This window comes from Cryptomeria japonica, chromosome 3, assembly GCF_030272615.1.
Source record: "Cryptomeria japonica chromosome 3, Sugi_1.0, whole genome shotgun sequence".
NCBI lineage: Eukaryota > Viridiplantae > Streptophyta > Pinopsida > Cupressales > Cupressaceae > Cryptomeria > Cryptomeria japonica.
In genome coordinates this window covers 150493766-150520680 of record NC_081407.1, presented here as the reverse complement: position 1 = coordinate 150520680, position 26915 = coordinate 150493766, and the positions used below count along the sequence as shown (strand labels likewise).

Genomic DNA, 26915 nt, shown 5'->3' with positions numbered 1-26915 from the left:
TGAAAGGGCTGTAAGGTTTGTGTTGAGTAGATAGAGAATGACTGCGATCATGAAGAGTGTTCACTTCCAAAAAGAGCCCAATACTGTCTGTGCCAAATAAATTGGCTTTAATAATACAATCAGCACAAGCAACAATGCACAGTCTCTTTGAATAGAAACAATCTTTGCCAAAAACAATATTGTGACCTCTACAATGGGATGATGACAATTTGCAATAAAGCACCAAGCATACAAGAGTATATTCAGGCCAATTTAAGCAATAAATCACTTCACCAAAAGAGAATGTCAATGAAAATGAATACCGGTTGTTGAATATGAAATCAAACCCCTCAAAGTGGAAATCGCTTATCCTCTGAAAATAAATATCTCAAGCAATAATGTGAGCACAAAATGACAACGGCCACTGCTGCAAATTAAGACCTCTAACCTTAGGCTTAAACTAGTGAAGACTCAAGAAGGAAGGGGTTGCAGAGTTGCAGGCTCTGATACCATGATAGAGCACACAAAAACTCAATTTGCACACCAAAATAAACATTCACAACAACCAAGAGAATCAACCTGAAAGATGATATTTCACTAGGAGTTAATAATGAAAAATGAGATAATAAATAATATACAAGCACCCCGAATATATAACGGAGGTGTGATGAAGTACGAGACAACCGCGAGACAACCGCCAACAACTACCTTGACCAAAAAATTAAATGCACTAAACATTATTAAATAATGAATAACTAATATCTAATAATGTATAATGTTGGTAGCCTAAGTAAACTTAAGCCTGCATCAACAATAATGAGTGTGTAGTCAAGTTTAAGAGCTTGTATAGTCGAGTGAAAAATCAATTTTGTGCCATCAGTGAGAAAGTGATAGTATGTGAAGGGCCAACTAGGAAGGGATGGACAAACGAAAAAATTATGGCATACATTAGAAAACAAGAGGAAGTTGATGCTATGACTGAAAGAGAAAAACTAACATCTCATCCTTTAGCAAAGAAAAAATCAATGGTGTTACGTATAGATTTAGTAATGGCATTCCAACATCCTTTCTTGGAGACACCCTCTATCCAATTAAAATAATATTGTAATATTGATAATGGTCATCTTAGTATTTAGAAACTTTCGTTTATGTCTTTTGTCTTTAGTTACTTTTAGGAAGTCTCCTTTCTGTCTTTCATGTTTCTATTCTCGGTCATTTTCGTTATGGAAAGATTCTCTTGTAATCTCTATTTAAGGAACTTTCGTCTCCTTTTGTAAATATAGAACAACAAATTATCATTTCATTGTATCAAAGCTTAAGTTCTTTTTTGACAAAAAAAATAGTAAAACTTTTTGGGGTTTTCTGATTTTTTTCCACAAAAAATCATGGAAGGGTTTTGCTTGTTTTTCCACAAAAATCAGTGAGTTTTATTTCTATTTACTATTCATGATGGGTGCAAGTAAAGTTTTTGAACAGAATGGGGGGTTTTGTATGATTTTCTCCTCAAAAATCGTGGATGGGTTTTCTGACATTTCTCCAAAACAAATCATGGAGGGTTTTGCACAATTTTCTCTTAAAAATTGTGGTTTTTTTGTTCGTTTTTTGCACGATTTTTTCACACAAAAATCGTGGTTTCTCAATTCATTTTTTGCACAATTTTTCACACAAAAATCATGGTTTCTCTATTCGGTTTTTGCATGATTTTTTCATAAAAAAAAATATGGGTTCTTTCTTTGTTGAAGGGTTTTCTGATTTTTTCCACAAAAAATCATGAAGGGTGTTGCTATTTTCTGGGTTTTCTGATTTATTTATTTTTAAATCATGATGGGTGAACCCACTCCTTGCAAAAGAGGTCCATTGGACAAGGCATTTCAAAATGAAGCAAGAGACATTGTAGAGGAAAAAGTTGCATGTTGCATTTGCCAATGGTCTTCCTTTCAACTTGGTGAGATCACCTTATTGGTGGGAAACGGTGGCGACAATCAATAGGTGCACCTTATAGTCTCACAAGTCTTGGGTATGAAAAGGTGTGAGCTGTAATGTCCCCTACCTGATTAACATAAATAATCTATTTCAATATACTAAAATTGATTGAGAGACTAATCATGAAGCCAATCATTGATATTCTTCAATTTATTAGTTATTAACAAGTGCTTATTTATTTTCCTCATTAGATGATTAATTTCATTATTCATATTTCTTAATATAGATATCAAACCCTGCTACCACTTCAGTTTTAAGGGAGAAGGGTCTATGGATGTTGCCAAAGTGCTTAGAGACCAAATACAATAGGTTCCCTCAAAGTTTACAAATCCAAGCCCTTACCTGTCTTGGGTCTATTCCCTCAAGGCTTATGGGTTACTGATCCCCACCCTATCTTGGGACTTGACCTATTGCTTGGATTTAGACTGCCCCTCTTTGGAACATCTCATTCCCATCTTCTTAAATACTGACAGTAATAACATGATTTAGACTATAAGTATACTAATTTCTTATGTATTATGAATATATATGAAGTTAAGTATGACTGTCATACATATTGCAGTCTATATTAATATTACTACTAAATTCTGCATAACAACATTATCAGGCTTCATATATTAAGCATACATATTTAGCACATCCCCATGTATACCACCAAGAACAAAGATGCTACTGCCTGTAACTTAATAACAGTTCTGATCTGATCTAATCCATGGTGATGTTGTTGGATGCTTTGATTCCTTTCTTTTACATCTCTCAATGTGAGGGAGAGGTCATACCTCTTCATCATGCATGCCCTTGGCAAGAGACACACCCTTTCACCATTAGCACCTTTTGAAAGAGTGCAACTCCTCATTATTTCTGCCCTTTGTGTTGGTGTTGGAAATAAGCCACACCCGGACCGACGATGGACTAGTCCAAGAGGGGCCAGTAGCTCAGTGGTAGAGCACTCCAACAGCGTATGGAAGGTCCTAGGTTTGAGTCCTAGCTGGTCCATGTCTCAACATGGTATCAGAGCCAATTTCAGGCTAGGAGCCCCAAGCACACGAGAGGTGTGGCTTAAGGGGGGGTGTTGGTGTTGGAAATAAGCCACACCCGGACCGACGATGGACTGGTCCAAGAGGGGCCAGTAGCTCAGTGGTAGAGCACTCCAACATCGTATGGAAGGTCCTAGGTTTGAGTCCTAGCTGGTCCATGTCTCAACACTTTGAAAGGGACATAACCTTTCATAATCCGATCTGCACTTCTCATTTTCCAAATTCTCACCCCCTCAAATGAGGTTCTCTTCTCCCTTTTATATCTCACATTTGAGGGAGTCACAACTTATCATTTCATGCCTTTTGACAATCCATTTACTTTAATCAAATTTTAATTATATTTAATTATATTCTTTTATATTTTAATTTAATTTTTATATTTAATCTTTTGTATTTTAATTTTATTATTATTATTTATTATTAAATTATATTTCAAAGTAGGGACATTACATGAACACCTTATTGGCAGGAGATTTTTTTTTTTTTTTGTTAGAGACATCACTCAAACCAATTAGGGATTCTTGGATTGAAACAAAAGTTTCTATTGTTTCTAATGGATGGAAAGATTGCAAAAACTGTCCTTTTATATATGTTATTGCGGGCAGTCTTTTTGAAGGTAGTTGATAGTGAGAGGCAAAGCAAAGATGCAAATTTCATTTCTAAAATTCTCATTGAGTCCATAGAGATGGCGAGTCTTGAAAGTGTTAACTAAATCATTATAGATAATACAAAAAATTGTAGAGTTGCAAGGGGTTTGGTTGAGGAAAGATATGAACACATTCTTTGAACACCATGCGTTGTACACTCTTAATTTGGTGATGCAAGCAATTGGCACTCAAATAGAGTGGGTGAAAGCTATATACCAAGAGGGTGAGGAGATCCAAATGTTTGTGACAAGCCACCATATGTCACAAGGCAGACTTCCTCAGATTTGGAATTGTTGAAGGTAAATTTAATTTATTTTATAATTTTATTGATATATATAATGCTTTTCAATGTGTTATTAACACATTTTTTACTTGATCCTAGGTTTTTGAGACCCGATTTGTATCACACACAATCGTTTTGAGACAACTTGTGAAGGTGTGATAGGCATTGGGTGCCATGATTATTAACAACCAATGGAGTATTTGGAAACAATCAAATTCAAAGAGGGCTTAGAAGGTCAATTCATTGATCCTAGATGGTGATTGGTGGGCTTGTGTGGAATGTCTTGAATTTCACTAAGCCTATCATGAGTATGATCAGGTTTGCTGATACAAATCAGCCATGTTGCAGAAATCTATAATGGCATTAACTCCATGATAGAAAAAATAAAGGTCATAATAGCACAAAAAGAGGATGACCTTGAAAAACATTTTCCAAGTGTGGAAAAAACCATTCATCATCGTTGGGACAAGATGAACACACCATCACACCTCTTTACATATGCATTATCTGCCAAATACTATATCTCATAGATACTTGCTTTGCCAAGGAGAACTCCACCATATAAAGATAGTGAAGTTGCTAATGGGTACAAGTAGGCATTCAAAAGACTCATCTTAGATACAAAAGTGGTGGACAATGTTAGGAAAGAGCTTGGCTTGTTCATCTCAGGACGAGATCATAGTATTTGTACTCTTTAAGACCAATACACTATAGATGTTCATACATGGTGGTACCTCCATGGGCAAGATTATTTGTTCGACCTCTTGCAATCAAGATTCAAATTTGCATTGGACTTTAGTACTTACCATTCTTTAATTTATTTTGCATTTTTATTGTTATGTCATGTTGGTTTCCTCTCCAATTTCAATAGGTTACATGTTCTTCTTTTGTTGAATGAATTGGAGTACATACTCCTTTATCCACTTAGTGAAGCATAATCGGTTGGTTGTAAAAAAGCAGCAGACTTGGTTTATATCCATCCCAATTTGTGTCTTCTATCATATAAGCAAGAACAATACAAGGAAAGGTCAACGAAGCATTGGGACATAGCCCCTAAGTATACCAACTTAGATGCATCTATTCAAGAGCTTGCTAGAGTCACTATAGATGATGATGATGAGACACTCACACATGATGCACCTAGTAGAAGTGGCAATCCATTTACTTTGTGGTTCAAAGGATGTTGAACTTGAACCAGACAATGATATTGATCTAGATCCTTTTGATGATTGACGAAGATTAAAGACAATTAACATTTTTGATTGTATTTGTTTCAATTTTGAAATTGTAATGATTTTCAATTTAATGGTGACCCTAGACATATATATATATATATATATATACACTGTACCCAAACAAATAATTGCCATACCAGCATACTTGTACCCATTCTAGTACCAAAACTGGCAACTTAGATTTTTGGCAAGTTTTGAAGGGTGGTCAACTTGTGGACACTTTTTTAAACGGTTTAGGGCAGTGATCAGCCTTTTTACAGCATTCCCAGTATCATTTTAGGGCAGATCTGCACTTGAAATTTTTTTAAAGGTTGGCACAACACTTTATACATTCATTTTTAGACACCAACATCAATTCCCAGCCTTGCTGCCAAAGTTTGAAAACTCAGACTTGGCACGGACTCGGCAGCCCAAAATAGTACTTGGATTCGAGGCTTGGCACAAACTTGGCAAAAAACTCAGCTAGGACTTGGCAAAAAAAAAAACATTAGTTTTACCATATATAAAAAGAAAATAATTCATTTAGAGAACATGAAAGCCTAATTTGACTATCAATTTGTCATAATTCAGCCATTACACATGTCATATGATCTTCAAACACTCAACATTTGAAATTTCATAATTCATACACAGTTTCAAACTTTCAAATGTATGACAACATCATAAATTTATAAATGTTTGCATATAATGATATGTCAAAACGAGAAAAACAACCAAATACAATCTACATCTTCCTCTTACTCCATCTAATGTAACTCAATTTGTCAGGCGTCAAACTAAAAGGTGCTATAGTATTAAAAATGATGATGAATTGTTTCTTCAACATTGTCTTTTTGGATCTCAAATGCTCTCTTCTCCTCTCCTTTCCTATTTTGGTGTTCAGCCTTGTTTTGGTCAAGACTAGGCAAAAAGAAGTTAAGGAAAAGTCACTTTTTTATGTTTTTTTTAACCTCCCTAGCAGCACCCAAGTGTACCTGAGAGTCCATGCCCAAAACTTGGGACTCCAAGTCTAGGTCTCGGAGAGTCCTAGGAGGAGACTCGGATGAGTACTCCCTAGAACTCTTCCGGACTCACCTCGGGAGTCAATGGCAAGTGGAATCGGCTAGGGATAGGACTTGGGAGTTTGGAGAGTTCTGGAGTCCTCTGAGAGTCCTCAAAATATGCTTGCCGCAGTCATTTCCACCCACATATCAGGCCGTAAAGCAGCTGTACAAGTTCATACTGGCTGCAATAATTCAGATCTGATCATTATTTGTTCAGTTTTGCATGGTATATAAGGATTTGACAATTTGGTAAACTCAAAAATATTGTGTCAGCATCATTTTATCGGCATTGTACTTGTGTCATTGATTATATATCCGATCTTGGGTTTGGTGATGATATATTTTGCTCTTATACATTTTCTAACCCTTATTAATCAAATGCAATATTCAGATTTGACTAATTTTTAGTCACAAGGGTATCATATTTTAAGTTCTTACAAAAGATAGTTTGAAATAAGTAATTTCAGTTATCAACATAAATTACCATCAATACATTTTTTTCCAATTTGTTGTTTGTAGTTGTTCGTCGCTTAGAAAATTCAAAAAATACAGAAAAAAACAAAATTCATAATTTGAGGACATTACACATGCATACAATCAAACTACCTTCCTTGACTACAAGAAACAAATTTAAAGTACTTGGCAATTGCCAAAAAAAATATAGTCAATGGCAACCACTTACAACCAATCCCTAGCAATTACCCACAAATCAACAAGTAATTAACACACAGTCAAGTACAAACATATTAACTAAATAATTTATACGAATTACAACCAACAATTATCATCCCATTGAATAGCTCATTTGCTTGTCTTTTATAGAAATGGTAGTTAAAGTCATGAAATCGTGCCTCGGAGTACACGAAGGTTTGCTGCACATATTTGATATATTTTAGTCATCTTCTATTTTTTTGCCAAGTAATGTATGAAGCCAAGTTTTCGTAAATAAAGCCAAACAAAAGAGTCTTTTCTAATGTGATTCAAACCTTCAAAAGAGACAAAGAATTGCCTAGTTAGCATATTAAGTCACAGTTGATTTAATGAAGTCACCCCTATGAAAAAGAAAAAATGTCAACACAATTTATATGAAACATTGAAAGTAAAAAATCACCATAAGATAAAGTGGAGAGTTGACCAATGAAATGACACTTGAGAAATGACAAGAACTATTTGCTTATCATCACCTAGTTAATAGGCAAACGGACACCCACATAAATGAGTTGCACCTATGAGTATAGTAGTTAGCACAATATTTACAAAACATTTGAAACAAGTGATTCATGCTTAAGGCAAAATAAAAGTCAGCACACTTTCTTAAAAGATGTCATTTCTGAAGGTTGAGTAGTCAACAGATGGAAACTATGCCTAGTAAAAAAAACTTGCACACTTGTTGATTATTTTTGCCTTTCCAAAAAAACAAATTCTCTACTTATTCTACTTGCAATATTACAGTAAATGGAAATTTAAATTCATACAACATAGGAATATAATTCACCGCAACATATTCGGAAGATATATCTTTATTACCAATTACCAAATGCAATAAGTACATAACATCAAAGAGCTGTCTTGACTATAAACAACTACATATCAAAAATGTATCGAGTTGGTTAAGGCTACCAACCATCGGTATCTGCCAATTGCCAACTCACAAGTAGCTAGGAACTAATCAACGCAAATACAAAACTTTATAACTTTTTTATTTTGCCAGCTACATCAAGCCCCCCCCCCAAAAAAAGAAAGTCATCTTCTAGACAACAAAGACAAAATTGGTAGCTAGACACAACAAAACATACTGAGAGGGAGGGTGGTGAGAGGACGTCCCTAGATATACTAAGGATGTAGGGGTGGATATCGGAGATTGCTGCTTCTCAAGTCGCTAAAGACGTTGGATGGTCACCAACTCTCACTCTTGGGTTGCCTTTATCATGTAAGCAACGTCCATCAAATGCTTCTTTGTCTTCTCCAGCTCTTGTTCCTTCTTCAGTAACTTGTTGTCCCTCTCTGCTAATTGTCCATCTCACTCTCCAAGCTAGGTCACCCTATCAACTAATTGTGCATCCCTTTTTGCTAATTGTTTCTCTCTCAGGCATTGTCTCCTCTAAAGCTGCAACTCATGTGTGCTCTTGATACTTCTAAATGTGATTAGCCAACTCTGTGCAAAGTTTCAACTTGGCAAAGGGTCTTGTCTCTTGATTATGGGGTTTTCTCCATCAAAGCCATATGTCTGTGCTAGCAGAGGAATATGTCTTTGAAGCACACCTCCATGCCATGAAGTGCTCTTAACGCTTGGCCATGTCTACCTCCAATTGTTGGTTGCCGTGATTGCCAGGTAATGGGACCATTGGAAAAGGTGCTACGGCCAGTACTTCTAACTCTATATCCTAGACTGGGATGGCCTTCTCCATCTCCTCCTCAAAACATGCCTTTGTTGTGAGTGACCCCTCCTTTGTACTCTCACTCGAAGAAGATAATTCGATCTCCTCATGATCGTCTTCGCTCCTTGAATATTCTCTCTGCTTCCTCTTCTTCTTAGCAGGCTGTGTTGCCTCTTCACCAACCAATTGCACTCCCAAGTTCGCCCAATAGAATGTGATTGGCCAAGAAGCATCAAGTTGGTTGACCGGCTGAAGTCTACCCACTTGTTTGGGGGCAATTGAGTGTGAACAAAATTGAGCAAAGGACTGATAGTGTGCTGGTTCATATAAAATGCATGGTTCTTCAAGTACAAGAACTCCCTAATCCTTTCCAATGCTCAGTCCCACCATCAGTTCTATCATCCAAAAGGCAATGTCAAATGCCTTGTTGGCTCCCTTGAGCTAGCACTTAAACAAATCAAGTATATAGCTCCATTTAGTAGTGGGAATGAAATTCTTCTTCAACCCCCTATTACCAATACTATAGATGTTGTTATGTTCCTCCTTAGTCAGGTTTGCATGACACACTTGCTTCAGGAGGGCCTCCTTATGTTGCCATGTCATCTTCCCATTGGGCTTAGTGGCTGAAGCTCCCCTCAAGGGTAACCCAAACACCCTCATGAACTCTATAGGCCATGAATGATATATTCACTTCGTAGCCCCTAAATTGGATTACCAATTTGTGAGAATATTGGTTATACTGTACTATCATAGCTCTCAAATATGGACCAAAATTTTGAGCATTAAAGAATGGATACTGGGTGGCTTTTTCTACCTGTGCATGGTAGAGTGGCACCTTCAGCATATGATTGTCCTTTGTTTCCTACCACCAGGTACAACACTCATTGCTACTTAATCTCTTCCAGGTGATTGTGTTGGTAGTAATGTTGTCATCTCTCATTGCCTTCCCTGATGCAATATGCAGGGTCTAAATGGCATTGGTCTCTTCACTTTTTTGTTGCTTGACATAAAACATTTCATGGATGCTACTCTCGACAATGAATAAGAAACTTCAAAGAATGCTTGAAATTTTTAACTCTCTCTTCCAAAACAATTAGGATAACTCTCTAAAACCAATTGCCTTATTTTGGAATGATGCCAAGATTGTGTAGTTCGCCAACCATTTAGAAACAATGGCCAAACTCTAAGGTGTTGCCAAGTCCACATCTTGTAGGTAGCAAGTGGTACACCCAAACAAAGAGTTTGTACGCTTTGACAAGGAGTCCATATACCCAAAAAAAGAATCTACACATCGAGTTTGTTTGGCTTGATGTTGTTTAGCTAAGAGTAGAAGCTAAATGGAGGTCATACATTGGAATAGATCTGTGAAAGTCGTACACATATATAACTCTATGGAAGCTGTATGAGAGTACCAGGGAATTGCCAGGCAATATGTTGAGGCTGTATGGGTTGAGATCATATGCCGAGTAAAATTAACTGTAATAATACCCCCTGTTCTAGACTGCTTTTTGTGCTTTTTCACTCAGTGTAATTTTGTCAAACAGTTTGCTTGCAAGCTGATTACTATTTCCTTCTATGTTGTTTTGAAGTATGTAGTAATGGCAATGTGTATAGATTTGATTTCAATACATGAATATTTCAATTGCAACTTGCTAAGAACTACAACAATAATATTGGGCTCAACTTGCATTAACATTCATTCACAGTTCTAAATCAACAGTTTTGGAAACTATAACAGCAGTACTTTCACTAGATTCTCAGACAATATTGACAGAACAACATTGCAGACCTGAAAGTTTGTGATACACAGTTATATTGCAGTCCTAGTGTATTTTGGTGTCAGTCAAAGAACAACTCCAGCACTCTATCCATGTCAGCGACCACCACGCTCAGTTTTGGTGTCTCAGACCCCCTAAGAAGTGCAGATGTAAACCACTAACTGGAATGTTTGCAGCATTATTACCAGCAATTGACATCCTCTAGGTTGCTGATATAATTCCTCTCCAAACCCACGCACAGTTCCAGCAGTCACTTCCACGCAGCTCCTGGTAAAGCAGCAGTCTGTACTCAGTTTTCCCAGCATGGGAGAGTCACAGGGTGCAGGAAAATATTCATAAACTGCCCCACGTATGCCCAGCAGTCTCACAGTGTGCCCAGCAAGCAATGTGACTGGCAAAACAACTCCTAAATCTTTATAAGCACTTCACACACCATCTGAAATATGTCTTGAACTCTTCGACCCACAATGAGCCCTTGATGATAGTTGAATACCAACAATATAGCAAATACTGTAGCTCGACACTGTAGCACGACACTGTAGCAGCAAGATAAATTGCTTGAAACTTGATTCAAATCCTCCTGACTGTGTCTCTCAACAACGAAGAGAATGCTAGCATAGAGGGATTTCGTCCTCTAGGCCCAATAAGCAGATTTCCAAGAAACCCACAGCATAACATTAATCACATCCAAGCATGCCGGTAAGAGAGCTCTCAACTTCATTTTATAACTTCATCTTAGAAGTTGCTCATCCGCCTTGTGAATGTGGGATAAATAACTTCCCTTTTAAAATATCATTTCTCACTTAAGTGAATAAAATGTACCTTTTAAAAATAAAGTGACTTTATAAATAAATGTAATTTAATGTAATAGTCACTTTATTAATTTAAACTCCCCTTTTCCTTTGAAAATGACCCTTTCAATATTATAATAATATTTTGACACTTAAGGCCACAGTTTTATGTGCCCAAGATTTAAAACTTTTCGCCCCAGTTCCAACGAGCTATAACACTAAGGTTGGAATTAGATATTTTAATTAAATTTAAGCAACCTTAGTAAAATAATTAAAATAACTCATTAATGCACCAAATTTGCGAATACTTGTCAGAACATATCAGAATCAAGTTCTGATCGCACCGGAGTGATCCCGATAACGAATAATAGCAAACAAGGCTGATCGGGTGACTTACTAAAAATAGACAGCTTCTCCAAGATTCTTGGAGACCAAAAATCACTTCGGAAAATGGCGTATAACTCCACTAAACCAACTGAGCTCATCGGAAACATCAGATTACTCATCTGAACAAGTTGACATGAACCCAGAGTGTCCGCTACTAAAGCTAGCTAGAGAGCCTGAAAAATTGGGAACATCACATTAACTGCAAAATTTGTATGCTGCTTTACATACTTTTTCATGCTCTATTGTATGGTGATAGTCATATGTTGCTTATACCAAGAGGTCATACGAGATGACTTAAAATGTCATATGAGAATTATGGAAGGTCGTGTGATGTTGAGTGAAGGAGATTGCCATATGATGCTACAATAAGAATACTGTACATTTCTTGTAGAGGATTGTACTTTGCAAGGAGTTACTCTCGCTAATGATGGTTAGACAACCAAGGGGGATTTTGTATAAATATAATATGATCATCATTCCTGACTAAAGTGCTTGGACGTCCATATGGTTGAAGGAAACTTATGCGCTTTTCTTTGAAGGGGTGCAGTACTATGCAACATAAATAATAAGATTCCTTTTCCATCCTTTTATAATCCCCTTTGTAATTTGTCTGAATTTATAATTGTTTTGGCCATGTAATTTTAAAAATCAATATTTTAATTTTGGCTATTAATATTTTGAAAGCTCTTGTTTTTATTTTTTCAGCCTCTAAATCTTCTATCCCCATGCATCTTTTTGTTTTCCCTATATAATTTATAATATCTTTAATTACGGGGCCTTTGTAATTTTTCTTCTAGGCACTTTAATAATTTTGAACTCCAATATTTTAATAATATTTTTCTTTTTTCTCCACTTGCTATCATTTTCTCCTTTTTGATTGATTTTTCCTTGGTCGTAACGTTACTAACTCCTTTTTTAATTTTTTTCCACTAGCCTCCTCAATTTTGAATTTTTGAATTTTTTCCACTATCATCATTTTTTCTTTTTATTTTCATTCAATAACCCTCCTATAATTTTTCTCTTTTCCCCTTGTCTATTTTTTTCGTAATTATTGTGTCATGTCTCCACAAACATGTTTTGTACGACCATTTAAAACATTCTTGCTCTCAACAAGTAAAAGATTCTAGATAAAAAATCTTGTCTACCACCATAACTTTTTCAAAATGCGATCGTTCAGTAATCTTGGTCCTCGTTGCTAGTTCCATATGACAGTCTCCCACTTCACAACTAGAGTCCCAGTGGGTTTGTTCACCACTCGCCACATTCTAGTAGGATAGCATTAGTATCGGTCTGATGTTTGGTCCTTCTCCTTCTTCTTTGGTAGACTCAGGCCATTCCACCTCTTTCTTGCTCTCCATGGCTTTGTATCTACATTGATTTCTATGTCCATTTTGTGGCTTATATATTTGAGTCTTCTAGCCAAGTACTTGGGTCATTTATAATTTTGGCACCTTCAACAAATCTTATTTCGATGGGTGGTGGTCCACACATACAATTTACTAGAGATGATTTTGGAGTTGGCACAACTCTTTCAATTTGCTTGTCCTCCTTGATTGGGTATTACCCAACTATTGTTCCTAATTCGGTGTCAGCCTCCTTTGCGCAGGATGTCTAGTCCACCATGTCGATTACTATCTCGTTCCTTTCCCTATGTATCTTTAACTTTGATCCATTGATACTACCTTTCAACATAGTAACATCCAAGTTTTCCAGTTTGATCGCCCTATTATCTCCCACTTCTTAGATTTCAAAGGGACCAAATCATCTCACCTTGAACTTACCTGGCTTGATTTCATTATGATCATTATACTTCAAAACTAACTGTCCCAACCAGAAGTTCATTCTCCTTAGGTGCTTTCGTGCCAATACTTCCTTCACTTCTATATGGTTTCAGTGGCCCACTGTGTGAGTACCCTTCATTCATCTCATTTATTCAATGTGTACAGTGGCTCCCTTAAACTCTTGGTATCACCAAGTCAATTCTCAACAACAATCCTTAAACTTGGAACCATATATTTCGTGGAGACCCTACTTCCTGGTCATACATTTGTTGGAACAGTGTCTCGTGGTTACCTTGTATGTCATATGGCAGTTCCATAGTGTTGTGACGTTTTCACACATCGCTCCATTGCAAATGGGGACCCCCTACTTTTTAGGTCCTCTCGATCTTTTGGTCTTGGTTTTTGGGTCTTTTCACGGCAATCTTGTCAGTCCTCTCATTTTGCAAAAGTTTGGGGGTCAATTTGATCATGTTTGCAACTTGTTTGAGCAAATTTTGGCCGAGTCTAGGGCTTGTTTTGACTGTTTTAGGGTTTTACCTTTCAGTCCTAGGTTTTAGGGATTTCTTTTAGAGTTTTGAACAAACTGAACGTAGAACTAGAGTTAGGACCCTTCAGGGAACCTCCTAGTAAAATTTGAGCGAATTCTGAGCAACTTTCTATTTTTAGAAAGTTCCTATTTTCTAGGGATTTCACTGCCTCCCGGAATGTCTTCATTCTGCCAAAAATCAAACTTACTATTTTTAGTAAGTTTCTATTTATAGTAATTTGTCTTGTCCTATTTTGGGCTCTAACTTTGACATTTGAAGCACTTTCTATTTTTCGAAAGTCAATTTGTGGCGGGATCCTCACAGGCAGGCACTGAAGACTGAGCTTTCACGATCATTTCTAAATCTGAAAAAGTCAAAAAGCAGGCTACATGGGTCAAAAAATGGCTAAGCATGGGAGTCACTCCAGGAATGGAAAGCTTGAAAATGTTCTAAGTCTAGAAAATCCACTTCAAAACCCCCCAAAATGGCATTTCAATCTGGAGAAGATCAAAGTTGGCTGTGTCTGGAGAGTTGAAAAGTGAAATTCCATGCCAAGGTGAAATTCACACCCAAATCTGGAAAAAGGCACCAAATCCACCATGCCTTGGAGAAGTGAAAAAATGATAAAAATCCATCACCAACTGAAAATGGCGCACAGTTCCCAGGTAGGGTGCCAAATGGAGGTTCCCTTGGAAAAATGTTAAAATGAAAAAATCCTTCATCATGTGGTTTTAGCGCCTAGGTGTGCAGTTGGGCGCCAAATTCAAGTGCTCTTGGAAAAGTTGAAAAAAGTGAAAATCCGTGACCAAAGGAAAATTCCGCCCGTCTTAGCCAAGGTGTCGAAGTTAGATTGTCATGGAAAATGGTGGAAGTCATGAATTCCTTGCCTAGGTGTCTTTAGCGCCCAGTGATGGAGTAAGGCGCCAAACAAAGGAGATGAAGTAAAATGAAAGGATAGTAAAATTCCCCAACACATGCAAAAATCCACCCAAGGGTGAGTAGAGGGCGCTCAAACAAAAGTGCCTTGGAAAATGTAAAGCAAGCAAAATTCCTCCACCAGTGGAAAATAGCGCCCATGTCTTGAGAAGGGCGCCAAAATGGAGTCTCCATGGAAAACTAGAAAATTTGCAAATTCCCTCTCCAGATGGACAATGGCGCCCAAGACACCACTAGGGCGCCAAAACTTGATGGTCATGGAAAGCTTCAAAATCACAAAATTTCTTACCAGTACAGAATCATTGCCCAAGTCCAAAGGCAGGTGCCAAAATCAAGGTATCAAGGAAGGGCATGAAAATAATGAAATTCCTTCACCAAGTGAAATCCACGCCCATATCAAGGATTGAAAGTCTTCTTCTAAGGCAAAGGGCAAATTGAGGCTCAGGAATGGATAGAAAAGCAAAAAATCCCCCTGGGAAAAATTCTAAAAAATCCATTTTTAGGCACCAAATCTTATCAGAATTTGAAAATTTTTACAGATTTGGACTTGTGAGAGAAATCTCTCTCTCTTGGACCCAGGTCCTAAATTTTAGGAAATTTCCTAAAAAATAGATGGTGAAAAATGTAGAAAATCTCATCCAGAGCAAGGAAAGTCAAGCCAAGTGGATGGATAAGGTGAATCTTGAGAGAATCCTCCAAATTTCCCTCCAAAATTAAAAAATGGAAGGTTGACGAGTAGTGGCGGCACACTTATTGCTGGAATATTCCAATTAAGCGGCGGCCCGGTCAATGCATGAAGAATCTTTTGCATGCAGCCGCCATATTTATGATTTTATGACAGATTCCTTCCCCATGTCACTGTTGCATGGAGGAATGATGGGCATTTATTTTTGCATGGGGAATATTCATTGTATCTTGGGCAAACTTGATGCAAGTGGTGCATTTAATGCACAGATGGATGCCATTTTGGGCAAATTTGAATTAATTGTATACGGGTTTCATGGGCATAAATTGTTGGTTCCCAACTTGTTGCATCTTGAGTGGAAAATCTTTTAGGGAAAACCCTAATTAGGGTTTGCATGTCTTCAAGGCTTGAAGCCTATATGAGGGGGTGACCCCCTCATGTGTAAAGGAGGGAGATTTGTATGAAATTGTTGCAATAGGTTTTTGAGATAATAACAGTGAAACATTGTTCTTTGATGGTGTCCACTTAAGTTATTTTTCAAAACTTGCATGGTTTCACCTTCCTCACTTACAGTAGAATTTTATTTTTTTAGTTGTTAGACAAAGTGCTTTGATTTCAATAGGGAATGTAACGGTGTTTCATGAATTTCCATGGTTCATACTTTTTGCATCTTGTTGATTGTAAGTTGCAGTGTAAAGTTAGCCTGAACCCCCAAATTTGTGCTAAGTTTGATTGTGATAGTCACTTGGATTGCGCTGTGTTGGGGATTCAAGTGCACTTTCTCAGTTGGAAAATCCTTCAACATCCTTTGAAGATTGCACCGGTTCTTGCAGAGTTGTAGTTAAACTTGGCAAAGCAGAGCTTGGTTTATTTGGAATTCGTTCATCAGGCATTATCTGTTGATATCACTGCCCTTAGGAGTAGATTTAGATCTTTCTAACCCTTTCCCCTTTAAATTCCAGCTCATTCCACTCGAATCCGTTCAAAGCAGAAGCATCGCAGAATTGCCATATCCGATGATGAAGTTCCACGCCACAGCAAAGAAGTGAAAGAATGATCCAAACGTAAGGCCCCTTGGATTACCAGCAAAACACATCAGCCAACCGAGTCACGTCCGTTGCACGAAGGAACCTTGGAGTTAGCCATTTGATCTTATTGCAATCTTAGCATACGGTTTAACTTTGTTCAAGTGAGAGTGAAGTGACCGTTTAGGCAACTTTATTATGTGTTAGATGTAGTCATAAAAAACACGTCAATACATAGTATGGTTGATAACTTCTCTTCCCAATCCGCTTCTTTGATGCCCAAGATTTGTAAATAACTTAGTACAGATTTGATAAGTTGTGGAAGATTCAAAACTCCATCATCATTAGTCGAATAACATGACTTACAAATTGTACTCCCTGGTCACTTGTGATCTGGATGGGCATGTTGTACTAGGTGATAATTTGCTCATAGATAAACCTTGTTATATTGATGGTCATGTTGTTCGGAAATGCTCTGGCCTCTACCCTGTAAAATTCCCTTAATTATCTATAGGGTTTATGTCCACTTCATCAAAAATTTAATATGGCCAGTAAGTTATTGGCAAATTTATGAATAAGTTCAACAGCGATATTCAAACAGTGATTTTCATAAACGAAATCTGAGTTTCCATTCCATTGGCTTTATATTCATACATCAACAAACAACATTCATTATTTTTAGAGAGATTATGCAATAATGCACCTGGTGAATCCTCGTGTCACTGCAGATGTTTTCTTGAGGGTGATTGGTGATGTTCCCGATCTCACCGTATATATATCTCCTTCTGATTATTACTTGCAATCCTCCTGCGTGTAGCACGTCTTGGTTCTCCCTTCGTGACTACCGAACATAGATTGTATGTCTTTGTTTAACCTTTGTGCTTGCAAGGTACCTCGAAACAATGATACTTCCGATAGCCCGTGATTCTTTCCGCATGATGCTTCTGTCTCACCACTAGCAGGATACGTCCGTCACACCAAGCAAAGGCTTCCGGCACAATATTTCCGGTTCACCAAACTATGGTCCTTCGGCAAGTCCTACCAAATTGATCAGGATCAATAGAAATCAAAATCGGCCCCTACCTCCGCCCATTGAAGGATAAGTTTCTGCACTGGAAAAACCGGTCAGAACAAAGCCCTTATTCTAGCATATTTCCTGGCACATTCTATAGGACAGCCAAAGGCCCACTACTTATTTATAATGGTGTTTGAGCAGACACCACTCTCGATGCACCACTGAGTCTGTCACCCGCAACCGGAATCATCCCACATGCCAAGTACTCTCGCTGCTCCTCTGAGCGTTTGTAGCTACGAACGAACTTACACCAACCGCGTTCCTCTTCCTCTCGTGAACTTCATATTGCATTAGTTCTACTATTGCGATAGGTAGGAAAGCGCTCTGTTGACTCTCTAATAGTCTCTACGAAGAATTACCACTGTATGCCTTCCCCGTGAATCACCTGTGTCTTGATTCCAATAGGCCAATTAAACTGGCGAAAGGAAATCAATTTCCCGTCAGATATCCCTCGGATTATCAGACTTAGCTTTCGATATTTCCTGTGTACCAAAATCCATATCCCTCCTTGCGTGCCAGACCTTATTTAAATAATAGGGGTAGGATTCCCGTAGGAAAAGCCCGTAGAAAACCAACTTCCCGCATAACACAAGGTAATTAATATTTAGCTTTTAATTAAGCTTTATTGGAAAATAAACATTTAACTATTATTATAATATATTAGTCGATATGAGAACTAATATAAAATAAGAAAAGTTAATTTATTTCATAGTTAATACTAATTAGTATTAATTTGACGGGACATCATAGTCTCCCCTGCCTCGTGTTGCTTGCCCTCAAGCAACTCCAGAACTTTTCCATTCTCCCAAGTGGCATCATCCTGAGGCAAATTTTTCCATTTGATGAGATATTCCCTGATAGATCTGTTCCGTAGGTGCCTGTCTCGTGTGTCTAGGATGACCTCTGGGATCATTTCAAGCTTTCCTTCATCGTTTAACGGAGGTAAATCTTCGGAGACGGACACTTGCTGCCCCAATGCTTTCTTGAGACAAGATACATGAAATATGTTGTGTATCTTGCTATCTACTGGTAAAGCCAGTTCATAAGCTACTGCACCAACTTTCCGGACTACCTGATAAGGACCATAAAATCGAGGTTTCAACTTTTCAGACCCACTACGTTTGAGGGAAGATCGCTAGTAGAGTTGTAACCTGAGAAATACCAAATCACCTACGTCGAAATGGCATTCAACGCGTTTTTTATCTGCATAGAATTTCTGTTGATTCTGAGCACATTGCAAATTCTCCTTAAGTGCCAATAAAATGTCTTGGTTTTCTTGGAGCCAATCACGAGATTTTGGTACATTACTTTGCTTAAAAACAAGGTCCAGAAAAGAGATAACATCATAGCTATATAAGGCTTTGAAAGGAGACATACCAATGGACATATGGAAGGTAGTGTTATAGCAATATTCACCCAGATATAACCACCGAACCCAAGCCTTCTGATGACCAACTACATAGTTACGAAGGTAACCTTCGATCCATTTGTTCACTATTTCTGTCTGTCCATCGGTTTGCGGATGATAGCTGGTGCTATGATTCAACTCTAAACCTGTCAACCTGAAAAGCTCCCCCCAAAATATGTTCAAAAATCTACTATCCCTATCACTGATTATAGTTTTTGGTTGACCATGTAATCGGAAAACCTCTCTGAAGAATAACTCTGCAACCTGAACTGCTGTAAATTCTGTAGTGATAGGAAAGAAGTGTGCAAATTTAGTTAGTCTATCAACCACAACAAATATACAATCTTTACCTTGGGATTTCAGTAAACCTGTGATGAAATCCATGGATATACTTTCCCATTTCTGATCTGGTATAGGTAGTGGCTGTAATAACCAGGCGGGATACGTTTGTTCCGCTTTATTTTGCTGGCAGGTGGTGCATTCCTTGACATAGCGTAGAACATCGTTTTTTAAGCCTTTCCAAGTGAACCTCTCTCTTACCTGACGATACATTTTGAAGTATCTTGGATGCCCTGCTAGAGGAATGTCATGCATAGATTGAAGGATTTTTTCTTTTAACTTTGATCCTGGAGTTAAATAAATCCTGTCCTTGTAATAAATAACATCATTAACAATTTTATATTTATCATCCTGTATATTACCATCCAACAAATCACATGCAAAAGAATCCTTGGAATACTCGACCAACAATAAAGATTTCCAATCAGCTGTTACAACAGATAAAGCATTGATTTCAGGCCTTCTAGATAAAGCATCGGCAACCACATTATTTTTACCCTTTACATATTCAATCTCAAAGTCATAAGCTTGAATTTTACTGATCCACTTTTGTTGCCTGTCATTTAAATCTTTTTGACCCAAGAAATATCTCAAACTATTATGGCCAGTTTTTACCACAAATCTGCTACCAACCAAATACTGTCTAAATTTTGTCAATGCATGCATGATTGCCAACATTTCTTTATCATAGATGGAATATAATTTCTCAAGTTTATTGAGTTTCCTGCTTTCATAAACTATAGGATGTTTGTTTTGCATTAAAACTGCCCCTATTCCATCACCAGAAGCATCACATTCCAACACAAAAGGCTGATTAAAATCTGGAAGAGCAAGTAATGAACAAGAACTCATTACCTCTTTAAGCTTCTCAAATACTTGTTGAGCTTCCTCAGTCCATCTGAATGCCCCCTTTTTGGTAAGATCTGTCAAGGGTGCCCCAAGCTGTGAAAAACCTTTGACAAACCTCCTATAATAACTGCATAGACCAAAGAATCCCCTTAGCTCCATAAGGTTCCGAGGTGGTGGCCAATCCAAAATGGCTTTTATCTTTTCTTGATGAACCTATACCCCTGTTGCACTGATCATATGTCCTAAATACAATATTTCAGTCATTCCGAATTCACATTTAGACGCCTTTGCATACAGTGATTGTGATTCCATAATACCAAGAATTATGTCAATATGTTTCAAATGATCTTCCCAAGTTTTACTATAAATCAATATATGATCGAAGAATACCAGCAAAAATTTCCTTAACTGTTTGTTAAAAATGTGATTCATACAGGACTGAAATGTTGCTGGAGCATTTGTTAGACCAAACGGCATAACCAAGAATTCATAATGACCATAATGACAGTGGAAAGCAGTTTTATGAATGTCTCGTTCCCTTAATTTAATCTGATGATATCCGGATCTCAAATCAATTTTAGAAAAATAAATAGCACCATGTAATTCATCTAACAATTCATCGATTCGAGGAATTGGATACCTGTTCTTGATTGTTTTCTTGTTAAGAGCTCTGTAATCAATACACATTTGAAGAGTCCCATCCTTCTTTTTGACCAACACTACAGAGGATGCAAAAGGACTAGAACTAGGTCTGATGTGCCCCATATCCAATAATTCCTTAATTGCTTTTTCTATTTCATCCTTGAATGTTTTAGGGTGTCTATAAGGAGTAGTAATCACTGGTTTAGCACCTTCTTCTAATTCAATAGTATGTTCAAAACCTCTATCAGGTGGAACTCCTAGGGGAATATCATTAAAAACCAAATGATGTGAATCTAACACTGTTAACAAATCAGCTTGATAAGATTTAGATTCAAAACCTGAAACCTTGTTGGAGATTAAACATTGTGCTGACCATGCCACATCTCCATGTCTGAAAATAACTTCCATTCTTTTCGCATTGACGATCCTAGGACCACTGTTAGACATACCATGAAGGACTACCTTCTTATCATCAATTTTAAAAGAGAATTCCATTCTTTTAAAGCTATGTGTATATTCATCTATGTTTCCATCCACTGTATGCCCAGAATAACATTAGTGTCAGCCAGATCAATCACATAGAAATCATCAGTAACAGTGTAATTGGCAAGAGTAATATTCAATTTAGGAACTTTGTGAGTGCTAGACAAATTTGTTCCACCTGCTACTCTAACATCAAATCCCTCATGTTTTTTTGTCTGCAAACCACGTTTTTCTACGAGGGCTGCATCTATAAAATTATGAGTAGAACCGCTATCAAGCATAACAATTACACGCTGTCCATTCAAAACTCCTCTAACCCTGAAAATATTATAATGTGGGGTTCCTGTCATGGATGCTATGACTCCTCCTCCTTGTTTAGTACCTGTTTCTGACTCAGTATTCTGATGTGTTCGTTCTATGTTAGGATCAACATTTTCTTCATCCTCACTGTCAGACATAACCTCAATATAATGAATTTTCCCCTTCCCTAAACATCTGTGTCCCGGCTGCCATGCTTCTCTACAACTGAAACATAGTTTTTTCCTTCTGAGTTCTTCTCTTTCCTCCTTATCTAGCCTGTTTCTAGGGAAATCATCTTTGTTGAAAGGTTGTTTGTCTTTTCCAGTTTAGGAGGTGGTCCTTTGTTAAAAAAATTTCCTTTTGAAGATGGTTCTAATTCTCTTGCTCTTTTAACAGCTGTTTGTGGAGTAAGGGGGTTTAAAGATTTAACCCACCCTTTGAGGGAATCAGACAATCCATCTATAAATATCACAATCTTATGTCTTTCAGAAATTTCCGTAACTAAGACTGCCAATTTTTCAAATTCAGAGATATATTGTTCAACAGTTCCAGTTTGCTTAAGTTGAGTCAGATCCTTAAGGTGTAATTCAGGGTCTTTAGAATCGAACCTATCAATAAGTTTTTCAGTAAACTCAACATAAGTGCCTATCAAATTATGGCCCAGAGTTATTTGTCCATGATGCCACCATTCATGTGCTACACCGTCAAGATGTAATGCAGCATATTTAATTGCTTCTTCTTCCATCATAGGGTTTAATTGGAAATATGTATCTAGTTTTTGCACCCAAGCTCGAGCAGTTGTCTTACTGGAACCATCAAAATAGGGAATGGACATCTTTCCAATTTTTCTTTGTAATTCACTGTTATTTCCCCGCTGTCCTCTTGGCCTATGTTTCATTCTGACATCTAAATATTCCCTAAATGTCATTGATGATCTGAATTCTTCACCGGAACCTAACCAGTCTTGATGTATTTCTTCCTGAATTTCTCTTATTGTAGGCTCATTTTCAGGTGGCTGGTTTCTAGCAGTAAATGTAGGCATAAATGGTCTTGTTGTTCCTGTTCTTTCTGGCTGATTATTAACTGACTGTTCATCTCTACCCCCATTATTACCCCCATTATTTTGATGTTGGTTATTCTGCCTTCCATTATTCTGGTGCTGATTTATATTATTGGCCATAAACTGGGTCATCAAATTGGTCATTCTGTTAACATTATCTTGCATATCTTGCTGACTTCTGATTAATGCAGCCAACAGATCCCTATTGTTATCCGGGTCCCCCATGTTGGTTTCAAAAATAATTTCTTCGTCAGTTTCTATGTGGATGTTCTCAATTTCAAACGGAATAAACGTACTACTCTGTGCTAAAGGAGAGTTTAAATCTATTTTGACGGGCCCTAGTACTTCGGAAATTATAATTTCCTTGGTGCATACTCAGCTGTGCATTAAATTGTTCTGAAAGTTTGCATTAAATTTTCTGGAAAATACCCTACAAGCTAGCAGGATTTAGAGCTCTGATACCACTGTAAAATTCCCTTAATTATCTATAGGGTTTATGTCCACTTCATCAGAAATTTAATATGGCTAGTAAGTTATTGGCAAATTTATGAATAAGTTCAACAGTGATTTTCGTAAACGAAATCTGAGTTTCCATTCCATTGGCTTTATATTCATACATCAACAAACAACATTCATTATTTTTAGAGATTATGCAATAATGCACCTGGTGAATCCTCGTGTCACTACAGATGTTTTTCACGTGTTGAGGGTGATTGGTGATGTTCCCGATCTCACCGTATATATATCTCCTTTTGATTATTACTTGCAATCCTCCTGCGTGTAGCACGTCTTGGTTCTCCCTTCGTGACTATCAAACATAGATTGTATGTCTTTGTTTAACTTTTGTGCTTGCAAGGTACCTCGAAACAATGATACTTCCGATAGCCCGTGATTCTTTCCGCACGATGCTTCTGTCTCACCACCAGTAGGATACGTCTGTCACACCAAGCAAAGGCTTTCGACACAATATTTCCGCTTCACCAAACTATGGTCCTTCGGCAGGTCCTACCACCACTCTCGATGCACCACTGAGTCTTCGCCACCCGCAACCAGAATCATCCCACATGCCAAGTACTCTTGCTGCTCCTCTGAGCGTTTGTAGCTACGAACGAACTTACACCAACCGCGTTCCTCTTCCTCTCGTGAACTTCATATTGCATTAGTTCTACTATTGCGATAGGTAGGAAAGCACTCTATTGAGTCTCTAATAGTCTCTACGAAGAATTACCACTGTATGCCTTCCCCGTGAATCACCTGTGTCTTGATTCCAATAGGCCAATTAAACTGGCGAAAGGAAATCAATTTCCCGTCAGATATCCCTCGGATTATCAGACTTAGCTTTCGATATTTCCTGTGTAACAAAATCCATATCCCTCCTTGCATGCCAGACCTTATTTAAATGATAGGGGTAGGATTCTCGTAGGAAAAGCCCGTAGAAAACCAACTTCCCGCATAACACAAGGTAATTAATATTTAGCTTTTAATTAAGCTTTATTGGAAAATAAACACTTAACTATTATTATAATATATTAGTCAATATGAGAACTGATATAAAATAAGAAAAGTTAATTTATTTCATAATTAATACTAATTAGTATTAATTTGACGGGACATCACATACCCACTTCATTAGATACGACGATGTACCTATACATCAGTGTTGTTGATTGACTGTCAGTGGACCAATGAAGTTTAGTCTCCACCTCTCAAAGAGTTTTTATGGTTATGAAAGGAACATGTAATCCCACTTGAGAGGTCTACCAACTCTTTGGCACGTGTCACATCCAATCACCCACTCTCGAGAGTTTGTGTACTATCGACCACCATAACCTTACCGGTAACACTTTTTGGGTTGTGGCATCTGGTTCCATGTGTCCTCTAGTGAGGCCTTTGTGAGCTTCCTTGAGAACTCCTGGTATCTTCTCTTGCATGACACATCATCTCAAAACTTTGTCAGACCCCATGTTAGACAACAATCCATTTATAAGTTGGATTTTTTTACTCTTTAGAGCCAATTTACTCCTTTCCCTTGGTGGCATCTCTTTTGAGAAGGTGGAGGTGGACAAGTGTTCTCCAATGCTATTGTACCATGGAGGTAGTGTTGCAATTTGGAATAGGTGAGCATCAAGAATATTCTCATTCACTCCTTCAGGTGGTTATCTTGACTTGATCCTCAACAACTGTCAACTATTATATGACTCTTCCCTGGTTGGATGATGATTGTGAATGTGAATTCTTGTAATAATAGCAACCATCCACTTACCCGGCCTTGGAGGATTGGCTTGTTCACCAAGTACATTAGGGCTTGATGATCCACGTAGAATGTGAATGGTATCCCTAGTAGGTAATGTCTAAACTTTTGTATAGGGTACACCATCCCTAGTGCTTCCCTCTTGGTCACTATAATTCTTCTTTGCCTTCGACAATAGCCAACTAGTGAAGAACACCGAGTGATCTAGTCCTTAGGGTCCCACTTGTGCAAGTGTGGCTTCGATTGCATTGTTTGATGCATCTACATTAATAGGAAATTCTTTGTTCCAGTCCCGATATGCAAGAATTGGTGAACTAATTAACCTTGTCTTCAATATACTGAAAGCTTACTCTTGATCGTTAGCCCATGTACATGGTTGTCCTTGTCAGTACGTCTAGTGAATAGGAAATTTGAGCAAAATTTTTAATAAGTCTTCTATAGTATCCAACATGCCCAAGAAATGATTTTACCCCTGTGATATTCTTTGTTACTTCATTCTGCATGAGGACCCTTATTTTTTGGGGTCGATCTTTAGTCTTATCTTATAGACTATGTCGCCCAGTAACTTACCTTGAGGCACCATGAATCTTTAGATTTAACGCTAGTTGTGCTCTTCTACATCTCTCCATGCATTCTTTGAGTACTCTCAAGTGAATCTCCTAATTGCTATAGATTAAAATATCATCCAAAAATGCTTTGAAGTTCCCCATTGGCATCTTGTCCAAGATATGTAAGATGATACTTTGGGAAGTCATCAGAGCATTGCATAAACCGAATGGCATCAGGTTGTATGCATATACTCCATCCTCAACTTCAAATGTTGTCTTCTTCAGTAATGTTTATTTGGTTATACCCTGAGAATCCATCCATGAAAGAGACATCTCATGACCAACAACTTCTTCCAGTATTGTGTTAGTGAAGGGGATTTGAAACGAGTCCTTGATAGTCACTACATTCAAACTTTTGAACTCTATGCATATTTGTATTTTAGCTATTTCCTTCAACGAGATCATAATTGGAGAAACCCGTTCACTTGTTTCCACCTTAAAGATTATGCCTACCTCTAGCTTTTTTTCTATTTCTTCTTGTCCTTTGGTAGCATAGTTTTTATTCATTTGGTAGCATCTTTTCCTTATCAGTTGTGCTCTCGGTATGAGAGGAATTTTGTGCACACAATTCTGGTGGTATACCCTTTAAATCTTTATATGTCCAAATGAACGTGTCTTTATACTCCATGAAAATGTTAAAAGTTGTTGCCTTTAGCACTAGGTCCCAATCATCACCAACCAGGATAATTTTTGGTTTTTGGGTTGTCCTCGTTGCCTAAATTCACCTTCTTCATTCTCAAGTCCTCGTACTTTATTGTTTTATCTTGCTCAAAGTTGTGAGCCAATGTTTCATCTACTCTCACCACTCCTTCCTCTTCATACTCTGGTAGAAATGTTTGACTTATGTAACTTTGTCTTCGTCTTCTTCAATCTCCTCGATTTGTAACATGTTGTACTTAGTGGAACACCTCGTAGTCTTCCATCTACAAATGGAATAGACCATTGAGGGAACTTGTCTCATCCTCGGAACAATTCTTGAGATCAATATTCCTTTGTCATTTGGTTCCATAAATTTCCTTCATCTACTTTTGATTCTCCTCCTTCAGACTTTAACTCAAAGGATGCCATTTCTTCGCTCATTGCCTGATTCTTCAGGTCAATGACGTACTCCATCCCATTACTCTTGATTGAAAGGGTGTTCCTTTCCAGTTGTGGTCTTCTTTCACTACAATTAGCCACCCTCTCCCAAGCAGTGCGTCATACGCCTTCTTCTGCAAGGGGATGACGATAAAATTCAGCATGAATTGTTGTGTGCCAATCATCACCTTCTATGCCATCAACATACCTAGCAACTTGATATCATCCTAGTCGGCGTGTACCAAGTGAAATGTTGGTGGCCAAAGAGTGGGTTTCCCCAGACACTTCCAGGTATCTTCTAGTAATACATTTACTCTTGAGCCTCCAT

The 26915-nt window shown here is 37.7% G+C and overlaps 1 protein-coding gene across 3 annotated transcripts in view; it reads right to left on the bottom strand.

The window, feature by feature from the left end:
* The window catches only part of LOC131067789 (ABC transporter E family member 2), a 71219-nt gene that overhangs the window by 8670 nt on the left and 35634 nt on the right, over positions 1-26915 (bottom strand). The window contains exon 11 of one of the 3 annotated variants that reach the window (XM_059218116.1): positions 20270-20293. The exons of the other annotated variants lie outside the window; for them this stretch is intronic. Within the exon in view, the coding sequence (XP_059074099.1) occupies positions 20285-20293 (9 nt within the window). The 3' untranslated portion in view covers positions 20270-20284. Of the gene's footprint in view, positions 1-20269; positions 20294-26915 lie in introns of those variants that run through there. 3 annotated transcript variants of the gene reach the window in all.